This window comes from Anguilla rostrata, chromosome 17 (genome assembly GCF_018555375.3).
Source record: "Anguilla rostrata isolate EN2019 chromosome 17, ASM1855537v3, whole genome shotgun sequence".
NCBI classification, from domain to species: domain Eukaryota; kingdom Metazoa; phylum Chordata; class Actinopteri; order Anguilliformes; family Anguillidae; genus Anguilla; species Anguilla rostrata.
Genome location: NC_057949.1, coordinates 6,004,393 through 6,022,030, shown reverse-complemented (window position 1 = coordinate 6,022,030; position 17,638 = coordinate 6,004,393). Strand labels below are relative to the sequence as shown.

General features: G+C 44.6%; 2 protein-coding genes across 3 annotated transcripts; one reads left to right on the top strand and one right to left on the bottom strand.

Moving 5' to 3' along the window:
• Nucleotides 1-22: 22 nt before the first annotated feature.
• rusf1 (RUS family member 1) lies at nt 23-9,608 on the bottom strand. 2 transcript variants are annotated; one of them, XM_064315009.1, is made up of 15 exons: nt 9,461-9,608; nt 8,899-9,083; nt 7,762-7,839; nt 7,123-7,237; nt 6,735-6,780; nt 6,617-6,649; nt 6,418-6,523; nt 5,902-6,003; nt 5,458-5,528; nt 4,525-4,709; nt 3,575-3,632; nt 3,345-3,409; nt 2,478-2,621; nt 2,311-2,376; nt 23-354 (listed from the first exon to the last, which is right to left on the bottom strand). In XM_064315009.1, exons 2-15 carry the CDS (start codon nt 9,040-9,042, stop codon nt 269-271), a joined length of 1,299 nt encoding a protein of 432 aa, XP_064171079.1. In that variant the 5' UTR covers nt 9,043-9,083; nt 9,461-9,608; the 3' UTR covers nt 23-268. The 2 variants fall into 2 exon arrangements, with proteins under 2 accessions (XP_064171079.1, XP_064171078.1); XM_064315008.1 differs by lacking the exon at nt 9,461-9,608 and having other exon boundaries at nt 8,899-9,454.
• A 966-nt stretch (nt 9,609-10,574) lies between these two features.
• LOC135244144 (transmembrane protein 265-like) lies at nt 10,575-17,136 on the top strand. The gene is made up of 3 exons (XM_064316370.1): nt 10,575-10,939; nt 14,569-14,771; nt 15,473-17,136. Exons 2-3 carry the CDS (start codon nt 14,571-14,573, stop codon nt 15,629-15,631), a joined length of 360 nt encoding a protein of 119 aa, XP_064172440.1. The 5' UTR covers nt 10,575-10,939; nt 14,569-14,570; the 3' UTR covers nt 15,632-17,136.
• Nucleotides 17,137-17,638: the final 502 nt, after the last annotated feature.

Genomic DNA, 17,638 nt, shown 5'->3' with positions numbered 1-17,638 from the left:
GAGCAGACCCACACATACGGAGCATTTTAAAAGGGGAAAAGGTTTATTTGGTACATTCCTTACAGTAGTTCATCCAAACAGGTTTTACCTGGTTCGTAATCCCCCAGCGATAAATCTCTGTGTTCGCTGAGTGAGTCACTGCGTGTCCCTCTTTAGTCCATCTTGCCAGCTCAGGTGACCACACTGACGCTAACGACCTGGTTCTCTGCAGACGGCGTGAGGACGCAGACCGCTGTTCGGGTTCGGTCTCTCCCTCTCTGTCCGCCCGTCACTCCCTTTTCTTCTTCAAGTCCACCCGCCACTCGTCCCAGTCCAGCAGCGTGCGATTCACCTGCCAGCCACTGGCCTTCAGGCCTGAAACACAGCCAGCTGCACTGACAGCACTGTGGGGACCCTGCCACACCCTGAAACACTGACAGCACTCTGGGGACCCTGTCACACCCTGAAACACTGACAGCACTGTGGGGACCCTGCCACACCCTGAAACACAGCCAGCTGCACTGTGGGGACCCTGCCACACCCTGAAACACAGCCAGCTGCACTGTGGGGACCCTGCCACACCCTGAAACCACAGCGCACTGTGGACCCTGCCACACCCTGAAACACAGCCAGCACTGTGGGGACCCTGCCACACCCTGAAACACTGACAGCACTGTGGGGACCCTGCCACACCCTGAAACACTGACAGCACTGTGGGGACCCTGTCACACCCTGAAACACAGCCAGCTGCACTGTGGGGACCCTGCCACACCCTGAAACACTGACAGCACTGTGGGGACCCTGTCACACCCTGAAACACAGCCAGCACTGTGGGGACCCTGCCACACCCTGAAACACAGCCAGCTGCACTGTGGGGACCCTGCCACACCCTGAAACACTGACAGCACTCTGGGGACCCTGCCACACCCTGAAACACTGACAGCTGCACTGGGCCCTGCCAGCACCTGAACACGACAGCACTTGGATCCCTTGCCACACCTGACACTGAACACTGTGGACCTGCCATCCTTTGAAACACTAACACTGTGGACCCTGTCACCCCTGTATACACAGCTAGCATGCTCACTGTTGGGGACCCTGCCACACCCTTTAAACACTGACAGCACTGTGGGGACCCTGTCACACCCTGAAACACAGCCAGCTGCACTGTGGGGACCCTGCCACACCCTGAAACACAGCCAGCTGCACTGTGGGGACCCTGCCACACCCTGAAACACTGACAGCACTGTGGGTACCCTGCCACACCCTGAAACACTGACAGCTGCACTGTGGGGACCCTGCCACACCCTGAAACACAGCCAGCTGCGCTGACAGCACTGGGACTGGGGCAACAACATTCATTCTTGTCAACATGACACTTTTAACAATGTAATGTTGAGTCTTTGATGCATTAACTCTGTGCCATTGTACACCCCAGTATTACACTTCAGTGTTAGTCCATGCCTCCTAACGTAGAGGGTGTGATACTTGGTGTCATCCCCTTGAACACAAAGCCCTGTCATTTTTAATTTGATGCTCTGCATACTTGTTGTGTTTGTTGCCTTATGATCTGTCAATATGGTCAAATACATGTATGAGCCAAGCTAATGTGTCCAGTCAATGCAGTCACAGTTAATCTGCACGATCAGCTTTTTTACGCTGTTTGCGGTACTTCATATTTTTTTTTTTGTTTTTATTTTGCTTTCCCTGTTTTTTGTTTCAGTTGATAAGGTTGATTGCATTTACTTGTTACTGAATCCTCCACTATAAATCTAGCTGAGGGATTAGGGCTAACGAACATACTCTCTTCTGAAGTAGGCAATGCCAAGAGCTGTTCATCCCACCGCAGTTTGCAAATCAGGCTCAGATAAGCTGTAGGCCCACACCTGGGTGGACCTGCAGGTACCCAACCTACCAGCAGGGGTTGCTAGAGAGCAGTGAGCCATGGAACATTCCGGCAGCTCCCAGTCCATTTTAATTGCATGGGAAGACAGGCTGTGACACACTGTGTCAAACCATTAAAGGGTCCTGCAGGTAGGGTGATATCACAGCAACTGGGTGCTCCAGACTGAAAAGCCTAAGGTGGTTGCTATGCAGTGACCAAACAGTGGTAGGTTGCTAGGCAATGACCATACACAGTGATATTTATTTTACAACAGCGATCTCCACAATGCTCTTGGATTTCAGTGTTCTTCGTGAATGTGCAAAGGCTCCTTACTAGATGCTGGTGTCTACGTAAAACAGATTCAGACATGATGTTTGTTTGTTGCCGTGTAACGACGCGACTGCTTTATTTAACGCTTTAGTGACAGGCAGGCAGAAATAACCTACCTTCCAGGAATGGCGGGAAAATCTTATCAATGAGTTTGTGACTCTCAGCCAGCAGTTCCCAGGGGCCTTAGAGAGGGTGAGAGGAAGCAGGACGCGGTGATGAGGACGAGTCGCCGTTAATTTTTTTAATTTCTGGTTCTGTTAGTCGCGGTCAGGTGAAGACTCACCTTGCGTGTGAGCAGCGGTGAGAGTTCCCAGGGGACCCTGGGACGGCCGGGAGAGCAGCACTGTGGTCAAGCACAGGGCCTGACAGGCCGCCTGTATTTCATCAGTTACTGACACGTCCTCGCCCAGACACACACACACCCTGTCTGAGAGACAGGAGCAGAGACTGTTACACACACACACACACCCTGTCTGAGAGACAGGAGCAGAGACTGTTACACACACACACACACACACCCCCTGTCTGAGAGGCAGGAGCAGAGACTGTTACACACACACACACACACACACACCGTGTCTGAGAGACAGGAGCAGAGACTGTTACACACACATGCGCACATGCACACACACGCGCACACACCGTTTCTGGGAGACAAGACCGGAGACTGTCTCACACATATACACACACACACACACACACACACACACACACCGTTTCTGAGAGACAGGAGCGGAGACTGTTACACACTCACACACATACACACACACACCATGTCTGAAAGACAGGAGCAGAGGCTGTCACTCACACACACACATACACACTGTGTCTGAGAGACAGGAGTAGAGACTGTTACACACACACACACACTCATACACGCGTGCACACACACACAAACACACACACACCATGTCTGAGAGACAGGAGCAGAGACTGTGTCACTCACACACACGCGCGCGCACACACAAACACGCACACACACACCGTGTCTGAGAGACAGGAGCAGAGACAGTTACACACACACTCACACACATGCACACACACACCAGGTCTCAAAGACAGGAGCAGAGACTGTTAAGCGTATGCAAACTCTGGAGTGACGGGACACAGGCACACCTACACACACACACACACACACACACACACATACCAGGCTTGACTCCAATCAGATAGGGCTTGTCATTGTGCGTCAAAGCCAGCTGGAGTTCCTCCAGGCTGCAAAGACAGAAACAGAGTGTGGGTTTTTTTTTTCTAAAATGTATTTCATTAACAAATTATCAGAAGCAGAAAAACAGATATGGAATACATGTAGCGTGGCAGATTAGCACAGGAAAAAGGGAATATGCATTAATGATACAGTTTATGAAGGGAACTACAAACCTGGAGACTACATCTCCCAGTCTCACACCAAGCTTAAGGGAGACCCTCCGCTTGAACTCTGAAACAAGAGACAGACTTGTACAATACTGGGAAATGCTCATTTGTGTTACACTACATGACCAAAAGTATATGGACACCCCATGGTCCCTGTCAACTTACATCATTTGACCATCTCCCTGGTAAGAGAAATTCCAACCGTTGCTATAAACTTGCAAATCCAGACATACGGCTTTCCAAAAATCACAAACAAGGCAGTGGATGCAAAGTTATACAGTGAACTTCAACCATGGTTCTGGCTTCAGTCTAAAAATTAATTAAATAAAAATGACTTTTTAAAATGTATTAATAAAATTCTGACAGAGGCCAGTAATGTGGAACCAGTAATGTATTTTTTATCAATGCGGTCAACACAATATACACTATATGACCAAAAGTATCATTGTTTGGGCTAGGCCCCTTAGTTCCAGCGAATACAAATCTTAATGCAATGACGTTCTAGATGATTCTGTGTTTCAAAATTTGTGGCAACAGTTTGAGGAAGAGGCCCTTTCCCGTTTCAGCATGACAATGAACCCAGGCACACAGCAAGGTCCATATAGAAATGGTTTTGTCGAGAATGGTGTGGAAGAACTTGACTGGCCTGCAAAGAGCCCTGACCTCAACCCCGTCCAACACCTTTGGGATCAACTTTAAAGCCAACTGCGAGCCAGGCCTTATCGCCCAATCAGTGGCCGACCTCACTAATGCCTTCCCAGAAGAGAGGTTGTTATAGCAGCAGAGGGTGGACCAACTCCGTATTAATGCCCATAATTTTGGATGAGATGTTGAATGTCAGGTGTCCACATGCTTTTGGCCATGTAGTGTATGTTAAGGCAGAGCCAGCCATGAGATTTACGACAGTAACTCCACTCAGAAACAGGGGGGACCCGTAGTGGAACAGGGAGGCGTACCCAGGAACACAGGCTCTCTCTGATTGGCTTCTGAGGGGCTTAGAACCCGCCCGTCCCGCAGGTGCTGCTGGAGCAGGACGGAGAGCCGAGACTCGTTGAGCGTTTCCATGACGACCGAGCGAACCGCCCTGTAGTTGGCCAGGAGGTGGAGGACGGTGAAGAAGAAGAAGAGGCTAAAAGTCAAGCTGCGGAAGAGAGACACGGGGAGTCAGAACAACAGTCACACCCGACGCCGCAGTTCGTCACCCCAGACTGGTAAACAGGGGCAAAATACTTTGGCGACAGTGCAGGCGCAGTTGCTTAGGAACAGCAAGGTAACGGCAAAAAAACTCAGATTCCCAGCAGGCACAGGTTCACCCCTTTCAGCACGGTCAGTACCCAGCCACAGAAATGGATCATGAGTAATGTAGCTGTGACTCAGAGACATTACATTTATTTGGCAGGTGCTTTTGTCCAAAGCGACGTACAAGAAGCGCATACCGAAGGTCATTGGAACAACTACAAAATGCAGGTCCGATAAGGTACAATACTCATTATGTAACAGTTATTCATAGCCATGCACACATTAAGTCCAGTTCACACAGTAAGCATAGGCTAAGTCAGAGAGTAATGTTAAGACAAACTAGGAGGCATGACGACGAGCTACAGCATCAAGATAACAATACAAGTACAATATAAGTGCTGGATGGAGCTACATGTAACATGTAAGTAGTACAGGAGTTACATGTGTAACATGAAAGCACTACAGGAACAAAGTGGAAGGATATGAGTGATAAGAGTGATCCTAGATTGGGAGTGCCCTGCAGAGTGGTGATAGTCCAGGTACAGTCTGAAGAGATGTGCCTTCAGACCACACAGCACCAGTGTGCTGTCACAGGAAGGGGCAGAGGAACACAGATACGGAGGAGGGGTGGGTGTGGGGGGTGGACTCACAGGGTGCTGTCAGTCACCAGGGGAATCAGCAGCAAGCTGACCAGCAATCCAGCCAGATTCACCAGAGTCTCCTAAAAGCCGCGAGAACAGACCGTTAAAACGACTGGGGGCCAGCAGTGTAGCACAATAAGTAACAAGGCTTGTAGTCTAAAGGTCACAGATTTGATTCCCAGGTAGGACACTGCTGTTGTACCCTTGAGCAAGGTGCTCAACCTGAATTACTTCAGTATCCGGCTGCATAAAGGGATAATACGTAATTTCAATTTTATTAAAATTTTAATTACACCAATCAAAATCGTCAACAATGAACATTCCCCCAAAAGTCAAATATCTAGCTGAATTATTGGAAGAAATATTGCAAGCTAACTGCTGTATAATATTATCCCATTGGTCAATATCATAGTAACCTCCATTTATTAAACAACAGCAGCGAGAGCGGACGACCTGGCTGCCGTCTTTAGCGGAGACGTCGGCCATGTTGTCTCTGCGCGCCTGATGGACGGTGAGGGCGGCTCTCGTGGCTCCGCCTGCCACCCCAACGATTGACTGAAAAAAAAAAAAAAGACTTGTACCATGTGATTGCCCACCATTGTGACATGAGCAAACACAGTAAAGACTGCACACTTATGGCCATTAATGCTATTGTGTGTAGTTAGTGTAGTGTAGCATAATGGGTAAGGAGCTGGTCTTGTAACCTAAAGGTCACAGGTTCGATTCCTAGGTAAGACACTGCCGTTGTACCCTTGAGCATGTTACTTTGCTTCAGTACATGTCTAGCTGTATAAATGGATGCGATGTAAAACACTATGGAAAATGTTGTGTAAGTCGCTCTGGATAAGAGTGTCTGCTACATGCCTATAATGTAATGCAATTACTCCACACATTACCCTTTAGCGTAAAACTATAGACTATTGTTAACTATATAACTATTGTGTTATGGGTGATGCGAAGCGGCATTACCTTAAAGACTCCAGCTGTGCAGACAATGAGAGTGAAGCATGCTGGGAAGTTTGGCGCGACAATTTCCATGAACATTGCGATATCATTGAGAACGTCGGCCACCAGCCTAAGACCACACACAATAAACACAAAACACTCAGGCACATTCAGGCAGCCCTTGTTCTCTGCTGATAAGCGTTTAAAATTATCTCATATTTACCTCCATTTCTTGGCATCGCAGTCGAGTTTACTCCTGAGGCAGAGGAAGGTGAAACACAGGGTTACGCTTTATAAACCAGACGACCAAAATGTGGAGTTAGCGGCAGCGTCACACTTACCCCTTAACCCAAGCAAAGAGAATCCTACCCAGCATCCCAGTGCCATCTGAAAGTAACGAAAAGGATTTAGTCTCATTGCATGACTGCACAAACACATACACTGACAGTGAGAGAGAAAACCACCAACACACTGGAAAGGTATTTAAATGGTATTACTGAATCATTACTGACTGAAATATCATATAGAATAAGGTCATCCCCTAACTTTCTAAGAACTGCAAACCATTCCACACAGAGAGTTGGTAAAATGACGGGTGTTTACACCAGTGGAATCTCTAGACCAGCATAAGCAATAGTATAAATTAAATAGGAGGGAAAGATTATGTGCAGTATAATATGTGAGTGGCATAAACGTGGTTATGGAGAACGCTAACAGAGAGAGTCAAACCTCTTAGCAACCAGGTAACCGTGGCAGCAGCAACTGTAGCCTCCTGATTCCCGACCCCGACACCCCGAAGAGAAGCCTGAGTGGAGAGAGTGCCTGAGAGAGAACTGCAGAAAGCCTACACGTGTGTGCGCGCATGTGTGTGAGTGCATGTGTGCGTGCACGTGCATGCGTGCATGTGTGTGAGTGCATGTGTGCGTGCGTGCATGTGTGTGTGTGTGTGAGTGCATGTGCACGCGTGCGTGTGTGTGTGTGTGTGTGAGAGTCCATGCATGTGTGTGAGTGTGAGTGTGAGTGTGAATGTGAGTGTGATTGTGCGCATGTGTGCGTGTGTGTGAGTGCATGTGCACGCGTGTGTGTGTGTGTGTGAGTCCACGCATGTGTGTGAGTGTGAGTGTGAATGTGAGTGTGATTGTGCGCATGTGTGAGTGTGTGTGTATGTGTGTGCATGTGAGAGAGAGACAGCAAGAGAGAGAGTGAGTGAGTGAGATAGGATGACTGACAGATTTATAGAATTGTATCAATCTACCAATGCCATCCAATCAACTATGAATAAAAAGATATCATACAGAAACAGGAAGGAAATCGTTTGATATGACGGCTCTCCTCCGATAGCAATAAACTAGGCTGATGTGGACCGACCTGCACTGTGTCCCAGAACTGGTACTGCAGGTAATCTTCACTCACGCTCTCAGGATACCCCTGTGGCAGGAACACACTCTGAAAGCCAGAGAGAATTGGGATATAAAACCAACCTGTACATACTCACTTACACAGACTGGCCAGCACAGCTTAGCACACAACGCCAGGACACATGAAAATGTGTTACAGACCAAAACACACAGGACTATCACGTCCTTAACAGTGTAACAGCACTACTGGTCTGGATGCTGGGAGTTTTTTACATGGTTTGCTGAGGGATTTTCCATGGTTTCCATTTTATAGAAAGATGTCTCTATGCATGTGTAAAGAGGACTTGTTCATACGGTGTTAGATACTATGTAGTCTGTAGGCAATCAGAACACTAATTTAGTTGAGAAAATGGCGAGCATTGTTGGGCTGAATGGCCTGTTCTCGTCATTATGTTATGTTAGCTCTGTGATTATCTTCACAGAGCTTTGCTTGGGACTGTAAACACAAATTAGTGTCTGTCAACCACCTCATTAAATCAAGCTTGAATCAAGCTCAAAACCTTGGTGTTAGCCTGCAGGGACTGAAGGGCTTGCTGTGGATGTAGTCTGTATGTGTGTAGAATTTTTACATTGGTTCTTGGTTTGCATAATTAATCCGCATTAGTGCTTTACTGCTGCTGAAACTTTATTCAGCAGTTTCGGAATGTCTTTAGTCACATCTGGTGCTATTGCTACTATAAATCAGATGAATGCACTCGTGCTCGTTTATTAATTCACAAGCCTGGAAAAGGCATTAACTTACAAAGCCTATCCCTGTTTTAAGCAACTGCCTCACAACACGAATGGTATATTTCACATTTTTAGCGGTTTAAATCCATTTCAAATATTAGTATTTCGAGCGTTTTATTTGAATTTAGTAATACCAAAGCATGTTTTTCGTATTAAGTAAATACATTAGAATACTATTACATAACTTTACTATTACCTAAACTCAATCAAAACTTAATCTGTGTCTGTGAAACCGGCTCTATATCGGTTTTATTTAATTATAAGATACTCGTTTTCAGAAGTATTTGGAGACATATCTGGCTAACAGTGTCATGGGGTGCCCCAACCTTAACGGTGGAATTTACAGCACCATACTTACTTTCAACACCCCAAGAAAAGAGCTTCTTGTCAATCTGCTGTCGCCCCCTTCTCTTTTTCTCTCCATTGCTCCATTCTTCCGCCGATAGCTCCATCTTCCCAGGGAGCCGTACCTTTCTGTCGCCAACACGTTCTCCCCCTCCATCCCCTTGAAACTCTCTGTCTTCGTGGACGCAACTAAAGTTACTGAAGTCAATCAAAGGATACAGTCGTGCATTTTTTAGGATGTGCCCCGTTCATTTTAGTCATCAGGCAGCTATACGGTGCATTTAGACGACATTCAAATGAATAAACAAGCTACAATATTTGACTGCAGTGCCGATCATTCCAATTAACAACGCTGTGTATTTGAATTGTTTTGAGTGTGGCTATGTGCATCAGATCGCAGATAAATATTAAGGTGGGACGAAAAAATCTGCGCATTAAAATTCCGTCACGATAGTCAGTAACAACTGTAGCTTTTGCATTGATGCATTGATTTTCATTTGTTTTTAGTTCTTTTAAGAACAAACACATAAAGATGATTTTAAATTGAGCACGGGTTTCTTGCAGACCGTACCAACCTGCTTTCCTTCCGTGTTTCTATCCAGGCGCCACGTCAGCAGGGCGGAGCTTGTCTTTCCCACGAGCCTACACATTTCCACGCCTGGCCCTGTGGTGTACACCCACATCAGCTGCGCGGCGGAAAAACGCTTGTTCATTAACACTATGGTCTGTCGCTGTTGGTATAATTGAATAACATTTCAACCTTAACAGTACACTTTAACGACTGTAAGGAAGACTTCACTAAATGACTTTCAGAATGTGCCTTTGTTTGAGGCCCTAAACCCCCATGGTCTTCTTCTGCTGTTATGTATTAGAACATTTCAGCAGCTGCTCATGAATGTGTAGGCTACACTGCATTAAAACTGTGTGTGTGTGTGTGTGTGTGTGTGTGTGTGCGCGCGCACATGCGTGGGTGGTAAGAGGGCGAGGGAGGTGCAGGTTGTGAAGCAGAACAGAAGGAGGGAGGTGGGGAGTATATCACAATAGACAGGCCAAGATTGGGACAGGGATCTCTGAGGTTGGGTGAAGAAGGCATGTAGTCTCACTGAAATTGGCATGACAATCACACACAAAAACACCGTCTTAAGACAGGAAGAGAGCGAAAGTATCACTTACGACTCAAAGAAATGATCTGGGTACAATCATTAACACCTGGTGAGAACATTAAGGGACACATTATTCACCGTGGCAGAGAGAAGTTAATAAGTGACATACTGAACCGCCAAAACTGCACCTCCTCATAACAAAGATCTTCAAAAAAAAAAAAAAAAAAACAGGGTGTGGGGGAACGAGAAGGACAAGTAAAAAAAAAATCTGTATTTTTCCAGCCTGTTTGTGCCTCATTCTTTTCAGGCGAGCAACCGGAGCGGGAAAACACATAAAAAAGCAGATCAAATCAAATACAGAATCAAGACATACATATTCAGGTTATCTGTGCAAGCCATGCACACAAAGTAAGGAAGAAAAACAGCCAATCTGAGAGGGGCGGGGGCGTGGCCAAAGAAACAGAGCCTAAACAGAGAAAGAGAGAGAGAGAGAGAGAGGGAGAGAGGGAGAGAGGGAGGGAGGGAGGGAGGGAGGGGAGAGAGAGAGGGGAGGAGTGGAGCTGAAATACTTACTCACTTACTCACTCCCTTTTTCTCATTCTTCTCTCTATGGCACTGGGGAGTAAACAACGCACTTTCAAAGCAATAATTATCACGGTGGAACAGAAGGACCGGTTTCAGTCTCAGATTACATTGACTTGAAACTGCCGGGAAAGGCACCTCTTCCTCTCTATCCATTGTGCTTGTGCCTATTCTGACAGCTGAGAACTGTTCTTGCCATCCGTGTCAATAAAAAAGTACATAATTTTCCTGGAAAAAGAAGAAGAAAAGAAAAACTCTTTTACTGTCCTGCCTGTGGATCTATAAGTGAACTGAAGAAACTGAAAGCCTCGTCTGCTACTTCCCTTTATCTTTGGGGGAATTCTTGGACAAGTCCAGACAGTAGAATCTGTAAGTATCCGTTTGACTCCGGTGTCTCTGACTCATCTCCATCCTAAAATGCAATGGAATCTACAGTAAAAGAATAGTGGAACTCTCCAGTGTAACTACATTTGCACACAAAGTTAGTGTCTTTATATTAACCTGCACTGCTAAATGTGTCTGTTTGTGACAGTAGAACAATTTAGCATGTACCAAAGCAAGTAAATACATCCAGAGAGCGACTATTCACTGTTCAAGCACTGCACAGTTATACTATTAATGTAAAAATGATAAATTATGACAGTGTTGTGATCTTACTGACACAAGTTGTAGCTAATAACACCTGATTTAAGTAGGATCACTTAATATTGCTGTCACTTGCTGAACGTCACCTATTTTTAAATAAAATATAAAGATATTGCAATGCTTCACGTAAAAAGTCAACATTTTTATAATGGTGGCATATGGTAGTATATGTGGTTTGTGTTAGAGATGCTGTGGGGCGCTTTCTGTTTCTCCTCCTTTCTCTCCTTCCCTCCGTTCTGATTGAACACTGTGAGAGAAATGGATAGAAAAACAGGCTGAAATGCTGAGGGAGGGAATGAGAAACATGCCTCATCCTGATACCGTACACTGGCGCTGAGGAATGACACTACTGTCAGGGTGGGTTCCAGGACGGGCATACTTTGGCTGCCAGTTCTGATGAAGTATTGCTTAACAGCGTTAGGCAAAAACAAAAAAATGTCTTTCATCACCTGATCTTACATCTGAAAAAAAGGCGACATACTCTCTGTCTTCCTGCATTTGTGATCGAAACCGATATTGCAAAATGACAGAATGGGTCGGTAGTTTCACACCAGTCATTCTGTCTTCTGTTTCACAGTTAGCAAGCGCGGTGTGCGTTCCGCAGAGAGCACACTTTTAGCTGCAAACTGAAAGGGAAAATATTCTGCAGTTTGGCAAGTGTCTGCCATTGTTATTTCACTCCATTCTCTCCCCAATGTTCCTTTACCCGGGCCTTCAACTTTTTTTATTCCTCCTCTTCTTTAGATTCGTCTTTGACAGTTGTTCATATTTGGTCATGAGTCCCCCACCTCCTGTTCCTGCGTTTCCTCATTAGTTTACCCACTTTGTCAGTCCTGTTACCCCTCCCACATACCTAAGTACCACATACCATAAGAATGATGTCATCACTCATCTCAGCCTCCGTCACTTACTCATAAGAGATGTATCATTCAATCCCTCCATACCTTTGAGTTTTTGTTGAAGTCTTTTTATTCAGGTTTTCATATCAGAAGTGGCAGCTGTACAACAAAAATAATTATGCAAATAAAATTTTATGCAGTATCAACACTCTGCCAGATTGACTTTATACACACAGTGATGTTTCAATACAAATATTTGCATACGGATCCATCCATCCATTATCTATACCCGCTTTTCCGGAGTGGGGTAGGGGGTGGGGGTAGAGGGGTTGGGCGGGAGGCAGGAATACATCCTGGACCGGCTTGCATATGGATATACTTGCATATGGATATAAGCTTTAATTTAAAAGAAAAAAAAAAAACAACCGCAGAAAGTGAGAAAAGGAAAGAAATTGAACAACAAAAATGTTAAAACAACCAGAGGAAGGGAGAAACTATGAAGTTGGATGTTGAAATGTTCAAAAGCGTTATTGTGCATATGTGAGCAAGGCTACTGTACTGGTATGCTCTGGTCCCCAAAGGGCTGCCACATCAGTAAAAAATCAGCTCTCATTCCCCTTTAATGAGAATTTTTTTTAATGAGATGCTGCGTCACATCTTACATAAAAATAAAATGCAATGGCAATCTCTGCTGCTTCCAAAAAAGTAAAATCAATCGCCTTGCTAAGAGTGCAACAAAGGAAATCATATTATTCTGTGAAATTGTTAGGACTAAATCCGGTCTCTTAGCTCGAAGTACAGCCAAGCGAGGGTTTGGATCAACTGGTCTCTCTAATGCATGATAATAACTGGAAGATGTTCTGCCATTATTGTAATATACTGTACATGGATAGGCACAAAACACAAGTGCCAGTGATGTTAGCCACAACTCACATCAGTCACATGAAGGGTCAAGAGTTGGGTACATTTAGGAGAGCTTTTGCTTTGAGAAATGCAATTGATGTACTACCTTAAATCAGAAAAGCGCATGTCTGGCTCATACTGAAGTTGAATGGACTTGTGCTTACTCCTTACTCCAAAACTAATCTGAAATACATGGTCCTAAGTCTTTAATCCATGCTGTCTTTAAGTGTTCCAGGGTGTTAATACCAACTAAGTCAGATAGTGTTTCATAAATAGTGGATATACCTCCTTTGAGTACAAGGGTTAAGTAAATACAAGGACTCCATAAGTGAAAAATCTGGTATGTTGGGGAAAGATGTAATGTTTTTCCTAATAAAATCACCTGAAAAAAAATGTGTTTGTGGTAAATCAAATTTGTGTTTTAACTGCTGAAAGGATGAGAAAACTTCATGCTGGAATAGGCTCCTGCACCCCCCACGACCCTGTTCGGGAATAAGCAAGTATAGATAATGGATGGATAGATGCATGGGTGGATGAGAAAACATTATCCATGAACAGGTCCCAAAAACAGTGCATACATTCTCTGTGCCAAATCTGGAATGCTATGTCAGAGAGAGAAGGAGCGAGTGAATGACTATCAGCAGCAGGAGCCTGAACAGAGCCAGCAGAAACGCCTCCTAATCTAAGAGCAGGTTTTAAGCGAGTGGGAAACAGCCAAGTTATTTATAGAATGAGAGCACGGAATGGGCAATTCTGAACGCATCACTGCAGGTAAAGAGGAAGAGGAGCAACTGAATACCCAGCCGCACAGCAAGTTACATCATCAACAGCAAAGTTGAAAATGGGGCAGCCCCCTTCTCCCCACAACCTAGGGTCTCTGTAAAAAGATTTTTCTAAACTGAGATTAAAAAAAAAAAAAATTCTAAATAAAATATGACATGACTTTGTCTAAATTCTTTGAAAGATATTTGGATACATAGAAATAAGAATAAGAACCTAGGAAGGATATTCATCCTTACGATATTGAATCGGCCTGCTATTGAATGTCTTTATGCATTTATTATGCACCATCAATGGCTGGTCTCCAATAATATCTTGTTTAAACTGATCTTTTAATAATATTTTCCCTCTCAGTGGATTTAAATTAAGTTTAAACCTGGTTTACATTAAGGTTAAGTGCATTAACCCTTTAAGGTGTACGATAACAGGTGTGAATAGAATTTCTGAATCTGAACATATGAATGCTGATGTAACAATCACTACTAGTGATTAAAGGCAATGGAGTTATAGAACACTAAAACGCTTGAAACATTCCAAAAACATTCCTGAAAAAGTACCTGAAAAAAATGTGTTTGTAGTAAATCAAATTTGTGAAATTTTTAATTGCTGAAAGGATGAGAAAACTTCATACTGGGATAGGGTCCTGCACCCCCGCGACCCTGTTCGGGAATAAGCAAGTATAGATAATGGATGGATGGATGGATGAATGGGTGGATGAGAAAACAGGGCTGAACATAAATGATGATGTTTCATCATCACTGGATGCTTCATCCTACGTAATGACAGTCAGTGCAGCACTGATCTTTCTTTCTTTCACTCTCACACCTGCAGTCATGTCCGGTCCTTCCGGTGCTGCTCTCCGGGCAGCAGAAGAGGCCACGCCCCTGCAGTCGGTCCCCGGCTCCGGTCAACCGTCGAGCGGTAAAAATGAAGCCCCCAAAATCTGTCGCAACGACTACAGGAAGCTGGCCATCGCCAGCATCATCTGCGGGCTCTCCTGTGTCGGCATTATTGCTTTGATAAATTCTGTCAAGGTGAGTACGTTTTGGGACAGGTGTGAATATGCCGGTCACTCTCAACTGTGTAGCAGCGCAGGGAAAATGCTTTGCTGCAGGTGCAGCACAGTATCGCTTTCCCCAAAAATAAGCACAGTGAAGGTAATGGACTAACCCAGCAAAATGCACAGTTTCAGTCTGAATTTTGTGAATTTCCTGTGCTCAAATGGAATAGACCTTACCGTAGCGGAAAGTAATATTGACAAAACTCTCTCTCAAGTCTAGACTGAAACAGAGTAGAGGGAGTGGATTACATGGATGTGTTGATCCAGTAACTCATACGTCAAATAATAGAACATTTAGACGGTGCCTGTTCTGCTCTGAAGCATGTGAATATGTTAAGGCTCAACATTCATGGAACCTTATATCAGAGGGATTATTTGCGGTTTAACTGAGACACAAGGGTAATGCAACCCGGTGAACACGTAGGCCACATTGTTTCTCAAAGCTGTTTGAAGGAAGTCCTCAGCCAAACAGAAGCACTCTACTGCACGTGTTATCTACGGACCTCCAGTTTACACAACCCACCAAATGTTGTAAGTTTAAACCTGGCATGTGGATGACGTGCAAGACTGACGATCGCAACAGCACTGGTTCCAGCCTGACAGTGTGCTTCAGAGGGAGATCCTCGCTGTGTGTCTGGGTTAGTAACACGTCGGACATTTTGTCCTCCACCACAGGCACGCGAGAGGGCTTCGAGTGACCCCGAGAGCGCCCAGATCTACGCTCACAGAGCCAGGCGGTGCAGCCTCATCGCCTTTGCGGCGTGGTTCGGACTGCTGGTCCTCTTCCTGTGCCTGATGGCGCTGGTGTCGTACCTCCTCACACTCATAAACTGATCACAGTGCGAGGAAACCTGCCTGTGGATAACATTAATACTGACCTGCATCTTTTAAAAATCTTCCAGTGAACACTGTTTCTATTCCAAGACTACAGGAGACTTATTCAGACGCGGGCTGAGGCAGAGGGTTGAACAAACTCACTATTCCATCTGACTTTATTTCAGCACACGTGTAGCCCAGTGAACTCAAATATACTTGTGTAACTACAGGACAGTGTACACGGCTGGCAACTTTGGTGCTTGTACATTTTGCACCCCTTTTCGCTCCAGTTTGGATGGGTTTTTTTTTGTCAGCACTCATTGCAGCATTCCCTTCAGGAGAGTGCAGACAAGCGTAAGCTCGCCTCGAAAGCATGTGATGTCACCCAGTCAGGCTCACACACACACACACACAAGCTGGAGGATCACACATGCATACACACACAAGCTGGAGGATCACACACACACACACACACACACAAGCTGGAGGGGTGGGGATCACACACGTACACACACATACACACACAAGCTGGAGGATCTCACACCCTCGCACACACACACACACAAGCTAGAGAATCACACATGCACACGAGTTGAAGGCTCACACACACAAGCAGGCGGATACAACTTCCTGGGCAGCTCAGCAGATGGGAGAGCCTGATCGAGGAGCATGTGCGAGGAGGCACAGTCATCCCCGGGCAATGCTACAGCCCACTGAGTGTTGCACTAAAAGGCTGCTGGCCAGTCAGCACTGGAACAGTCTGGATATGATTCCAGACCATGGGGCCCGTCCATGCACTAGAACAGTGCCTTAACCGATACCAGACCATGGGGCCCATCCATGCACTAGAACAGTGCCTTAACAGATACCACACCATGGGGCCCATCCATGCAATAGAACATTGCCTTAACAGATACCAGATTGTGGGGCCCAGCCACAAACTGGAACAGTCCCTTAACCGATACCAGACCATGGGGCCCGTCCATGCACTAGAACAGTGCCTTAACAGATAGCACACTGTGGGGCCCATCTATGCACTAGAACAGGGACTTAGCAGGATAAACCAGCAACCACTGATACTAGCCAGATTGAAATTCTCTTTATAAGTAGCTGCAAACTTAATTTTTCATTCAATATGGAGAAAAACAAACCGCTTAAGTGGTCATCTTGGCAAAGACATTTGAACAAATGACCATAACAAGGTAATTAATAAATATGCTGTTTAATGGATACTTGTCATTTACACAAGGTACTGAAATGATGAAAATATATTGGTGTTTAAAAACATAGTTACAAAGATCGAATTAAAAAGAATACACATCTAGTATGCTACTAAAATGTGCTATCAATGGTTGATTTAGCAAAAAACTTAAAACAAGCACATGGTTACATTCTATTTTGCCATTAAGTTATTTTATATTATTTTTTATATTATTTTTTTCATGTTTTAATGTTGTGCTTTTAAAGACTGTATTGCATTTTGTAAAGGTTTTTGTAATAAAATAACTAAATATCCAAGCTTGCATCCTTAAGTACTGTTCAGTTTGTGAAATATTGCTACAAATATTTTAACATTCAAGATGTTCATTCGTAAAATTAAAATTGCCATATGCAACCATACATTTCTATTCATTGCTACTCCATAAGAAATTATAAATGGCAGTCATGGAACAAAGTGTAGAAACCATAAAAATATCACATTTATTCAACAATGAAAAACATCTAAACAATTATTTTCTCCTGTACATAAACGACTGCACAAAGTAATATTCATATACGACTTGGCATTATTCCATATTTCAGAGAATGGACATGAAACAAAATGGACGTGGAATTAAAAACTTCAAGCTTGGCCTATGACTAACAGAAGTGCTATTTCAAACTCCACTATAATAGAATTCTACATAAAATTTTTACACAAGAAAAAAAAAAAAACATTCATAATTGAAGTGAAAAAATGCCCTGGACTCAATGACCAGTTTTACAGCCAAATAATATATTTTGACTTGATAATATAAAAAGCAG

Coding starts and splice junctions, on each gene's coding strand:
- rusf1 (XM_064315009.1), bottom strand. CDS start 9,042: ATGGAGGGGGAGAACGTGTTGGCGACAGAAAGGTACGGCTCCCTGGGA. Junction 3,633..4,524: donor GAGAGAGCCTGTGTTCCTGG/GTACGCCTCCCT, acceptor CTCTTGTTTCAG/AGTTCAAGCGGAGGGTCTCC. Junction 2,377..2,477: donor CACCGCTGCTCACACGCAAG/GTGAGTCTTCAC, acceptor ACCCTCTCTAAG/GCCCCTGGGAACTGCTGGCT.
- LOC135244144 (XM_064316370.1), top strand. CDS start 14,571: ATGTCCGGTCCTTCCGGTGCTGCTCTCCGGGCAGCAGAAGAGGCCACG. Junction 14,772..15,472: donor CTTTGATAAATTCTGTCAAG/GTGAGTACGTTT, acceptor CCTCCACCACAG/GCACGCGAGAGGGCTTCGAG.